Here is a 3,703-nt window from a genome sequence, read left to right as displayed (position 1 = left end):
AAGCTTGATAATCTGATGGAAAACCATTCAAAGTATATAAAAGCACATCCTCATCATCTGTTACTGAGCCAACCAAACTAATATTTTCAACCAAGGCTTTGATTTCTTTATTCCATCATATTCTCACTACAACACACCTCTCCATTTATACACATATTGTGAACAGAAGAAGAAGATAGAGAAATAGACAGAGTTAGTTACATCCTTACAAACTGTCTGTTACTTCCTTCTACTGCTATTATGGATAGCTCCTCTTAGTTCCTACTCCAGACATTTGTGGCATAACATTCTCAAAAGCTGCAACAAGCTGTGGAACCTTCGTCTTCCTCACAGAAGCTAACCTTGTAAGAGCTTTTCTGAGCGCAAAGTCTATCATCCACTCCTCAGCAGCTTTTCGTTCCTCAACAGTCTGGTGCTTGAGATTTACCTGCTCTGCTTCTGGTTCAGCTTGCAATGTAACTAAACGGGGCGGCCATGGATTGAACTCTCTTACACTCTCTCTAATCCTCGATGGCTGCCTTCTCAATCTGCCATATTTTACTCTTGATCTGCTGACCAGTGATGATGAACAATCTTTCTCATTATTTTCATCATTCAAATCTGCCATAGGCTCACTTTCTGCTTCCTTGCTTTGTTCAGTTTCGATCTGAGTTTCTTCCTGCCATCCTTTCTCCATAAATTCTAAAAACTGGTTAATTATCTGAATATCCTCCATGGAGAGATCACTGTTCTTATCTCCACAATCTTCAATGCTTGTAACCGAGCAGGATTCCTGCAATTCACTCGCATCATTTGGATCCTCCAGCTTCATTTCACTCATCCGATTAACAATATTTTGTGATTCAGCATCATCACTGCTTCTTTCCTCACACCATTCCTGAAACTTTGAGTGAATCTCAATGAAGAGTTCATTGACTGCATCTTCAACCAGCTCCATCTGATTACCCCCCTTCTTTTTCATTGATGAATAAGCCCTCAGTTTTATGCTCTTATGAACTTTCAGAGACTTCCTTCTTGCTGAAACTAATCTCTTTAGGGAAGGCGCAGCTCCATGTTTATGGCCATGCAAGGAACAGTATGCGTAATCACAGACCTTCAGTTCAGAAGCATCATGATCTTCCTTCAGATCCAGAGCATTCGGAGTTTCTGAATCCTTAGTAGTTGATGAAGAAGTTTCCCTGCACTTCAGATTCCTTCCTTTGTTCTTCTTCATTGAAGCCCTCAAAAGCTTCAAACTTGAATTCCTTACCAGATCTCTAGCAGCAGAGGAGAGGGGTATGGAGGTAGTAGTTGCAGTAGCAGTAGAAGTTGAGGAATGGATAACTACCTTGTTCTTCTCCTTTCTGGCATCATAGCTGCTGGTAGACTTCATGTAATTCGGGACTTCAGCTGCATCTTGTTCAGGAGGAAGATGGCTGGTTTTCTTAGAAGCTTTCCTTATTCCATCTGAGTCAGCTACTCTCACGGATCTCAGCTTCTTCTTTGTATCACCACCTCCATGGCCTCCATTCTGCTTCAGCTCCTCAGAGCCATTCTTCGGCTCGCCTCTTGATCTAAGCCTGTCAAGCATTTTCCTGAGCACCATGATGGAGCAGAGGAATAGAAATTGTTTCACAGAGAAGATTGAAAACCTTTCCTTCTCTTTTCAACTTGAAGATTTATGAATGATTTTGGAAGACTTTTTGGGTGCAGAGAGGTTGGTGGTGAAGAAGGTCAATGGAGAAGACGATCGGAGATTCCACATAATTATGATGGTGGTTTGAATTAATTTCTTCTGCCGTCAATTCCGGCCAGCCAGTTTTGAATTGTATGAGGTTAACCCATGTTGACCGTTACGCGCTGTGTCATTGCACGGATTTTGAGACTTTTCAAATGTTGACAAAGTCTAGTTTCAGACTTGACGACAACCGATAGTGCCTTTTAGAGATTAAAATTTGAATAATCATGGCTTAGAAAAATATTTAAGAAAGTTTTAGTATGAATAAAAAGTAGAATTAATTACAAATAATCGGGAGGTTCTGCGGTGCACCTTATGACTTCATAAGTGACTTTGTTGCAATGAGCATGTGGTGGTTGATGATGGTCGACGGTGGTCGGTAGTGATGTTTGTTGGTTTTAGTGGTGGTCAGACGACAGTGGTTGTAGTTGGCTGGAGGCAATGACAACCCGAGTTGGCCAGAGGGCGACGTCAATCATAGCAGATCAAAGGGTGGAGGGAGTCGGAGCTGGCCAACAGTGGTAAACAGATGACAATCGGAGTTGGTCGAAGAAGAGAGCGTCTAGAGACAACGATAATCGAAGTTGGCCGAGGGAAACGAAGACTGAAGGCTCCAAGGACTATAAGAGGTGGTAGCCAGAGGTGCCGATCGGAACCTACAGTGGCAGCCGGATGCGTCAGCAATTAGAGGCTGCATATATGCAGTGCAGGAGGTTTGGCTTCAACTCGCTCTTTTGCTGGCTCTAAACTTGCTCTTGCCTAAGGTCTAGCTTCCTTCTCATGAGGGGGATAAGACTCTATTTATAAAATTCAGACTACAAATAATGAAAGAATCCAGACCACTCTTGATGAGATGGCCTAGAGAAAGATTTCCTTGAACGAATAGTGTTTGGGGGATTTTTTGGTGCCTGAATAATATCATAATTAAGTAAACATGGACTCGTTGAATTCATCTTACCGATACACCCAATTTGACTATAAGCATGTCAAATTTAGGTTCCATTTAACATTCCAACTATGCTCAAAAAACTTCCAAAAGCAATTTAACAGTCTAATCTTGGCTTACTTTGACTATGATTGGACTGATTCTAGTACCGTTGGGTTCATCTCATCGAGTGGATCAATTTGATTATAAGTTTGTTGAAATCAAAATTTTAATTGAATTTTAATCAAAGTTTGAAATTACATCGAACTTAGTATCATGATTCGAGATTGTGTTGGATGTTAGAGATTTGTTGATAGCATATTAATAACAATTAAATTTTAAAATGTATTGTGGTATTTGAAGTGATGAATGATAAAGATTTGAGTGCTATGAATTTAAATAATAAAATTTAGCTATTACACACACACACACACACACACACACACACACACACACACACACACACACACACACACACACACACACACACACGTAGCTTCTAGATTTATTTTATGATATGTATAACAATATTAATTTATATAATAATTATTCAAAGCAAATTTTGTTAATGCCAACCAGAATTTTAATCAGGGTATCATAAGTCAAATTTTCTTCATCATAAAAAGGCCGCATTAGTTGTCCCTTCACTTCAAACTTCAACGTAATATCAATTGTTATGCAAGGTATGACAAAATACTCCTGTCATAATTTGTTAATTACACTTTTTGACGCTCTTATCACCAAATCTATGAGATCGTGAGTAGGGGTGTAAATGAGTTGAACACCAGCTGAGCTACCAGCTCGTTTAAAATTTGAACTCAAAAAGTGTGTTCGTGTTCAGCTAGTTTGCTTAACAAGTCGAACACGAGCTGTTCATGAACAAAGAGTCGTTTTGATAACTCTAATCACACATAAGATGTTAAGGGTTGAGGCAAGATTTAAAAATTATTGTTTATATTAAAGCATCATTTGAATCTAATTTAATAATTTTTATTCTATTTTCTTTGTAGACTTGTAGTCAATTAAAAATTTTAAATATACTACTTTTATATATATATATA

General features: G+C 38.8%; 1 protein-coding gene across 1 annotated transcript; it reads right to left on the bottom strand.

Moving 5' to 3' along the window:
- Nucleotides 1-1,929, bottom strand: LOC110031667. Its single transcript, XM_020734994.1, has one exon. It carries the CDS (start codon nt 1,583-1,585, stop codon nt 239-241), a length of 1,347 nt encoding a protein of 448 aa, XP_020590653.1. The 5' UTR covers nt 1,586-1,929; the 3' UTR covers nt 1-238.
- Between the last annotated feature and the right edge of the window lie 1,774 nt (nt 1,930-3,703).

The sequence above is a fragment of the Phalaenopsis equestris genome, unplaced genomic scaffold (genome assembly GCF_001263595.1).
Source record: "Phalaenopsis equestris unplaced genomic scaffold, ASM126359v1 Scaffold000840, whole genome shotgun sequence".
Taxonomy (NCBI): domain Eukaryota; kingdom Viridiplantae; phylum Streptophyta; class Magnoliopsida; order Asparagales; family Orchidaceae; genus Phalaenopsis; species Phalaenopsis equestris.
Note: the sequence above shows the minus strand (reverse complement) of the source record. Positions and strands in the feature narration are given on the sequence as shown.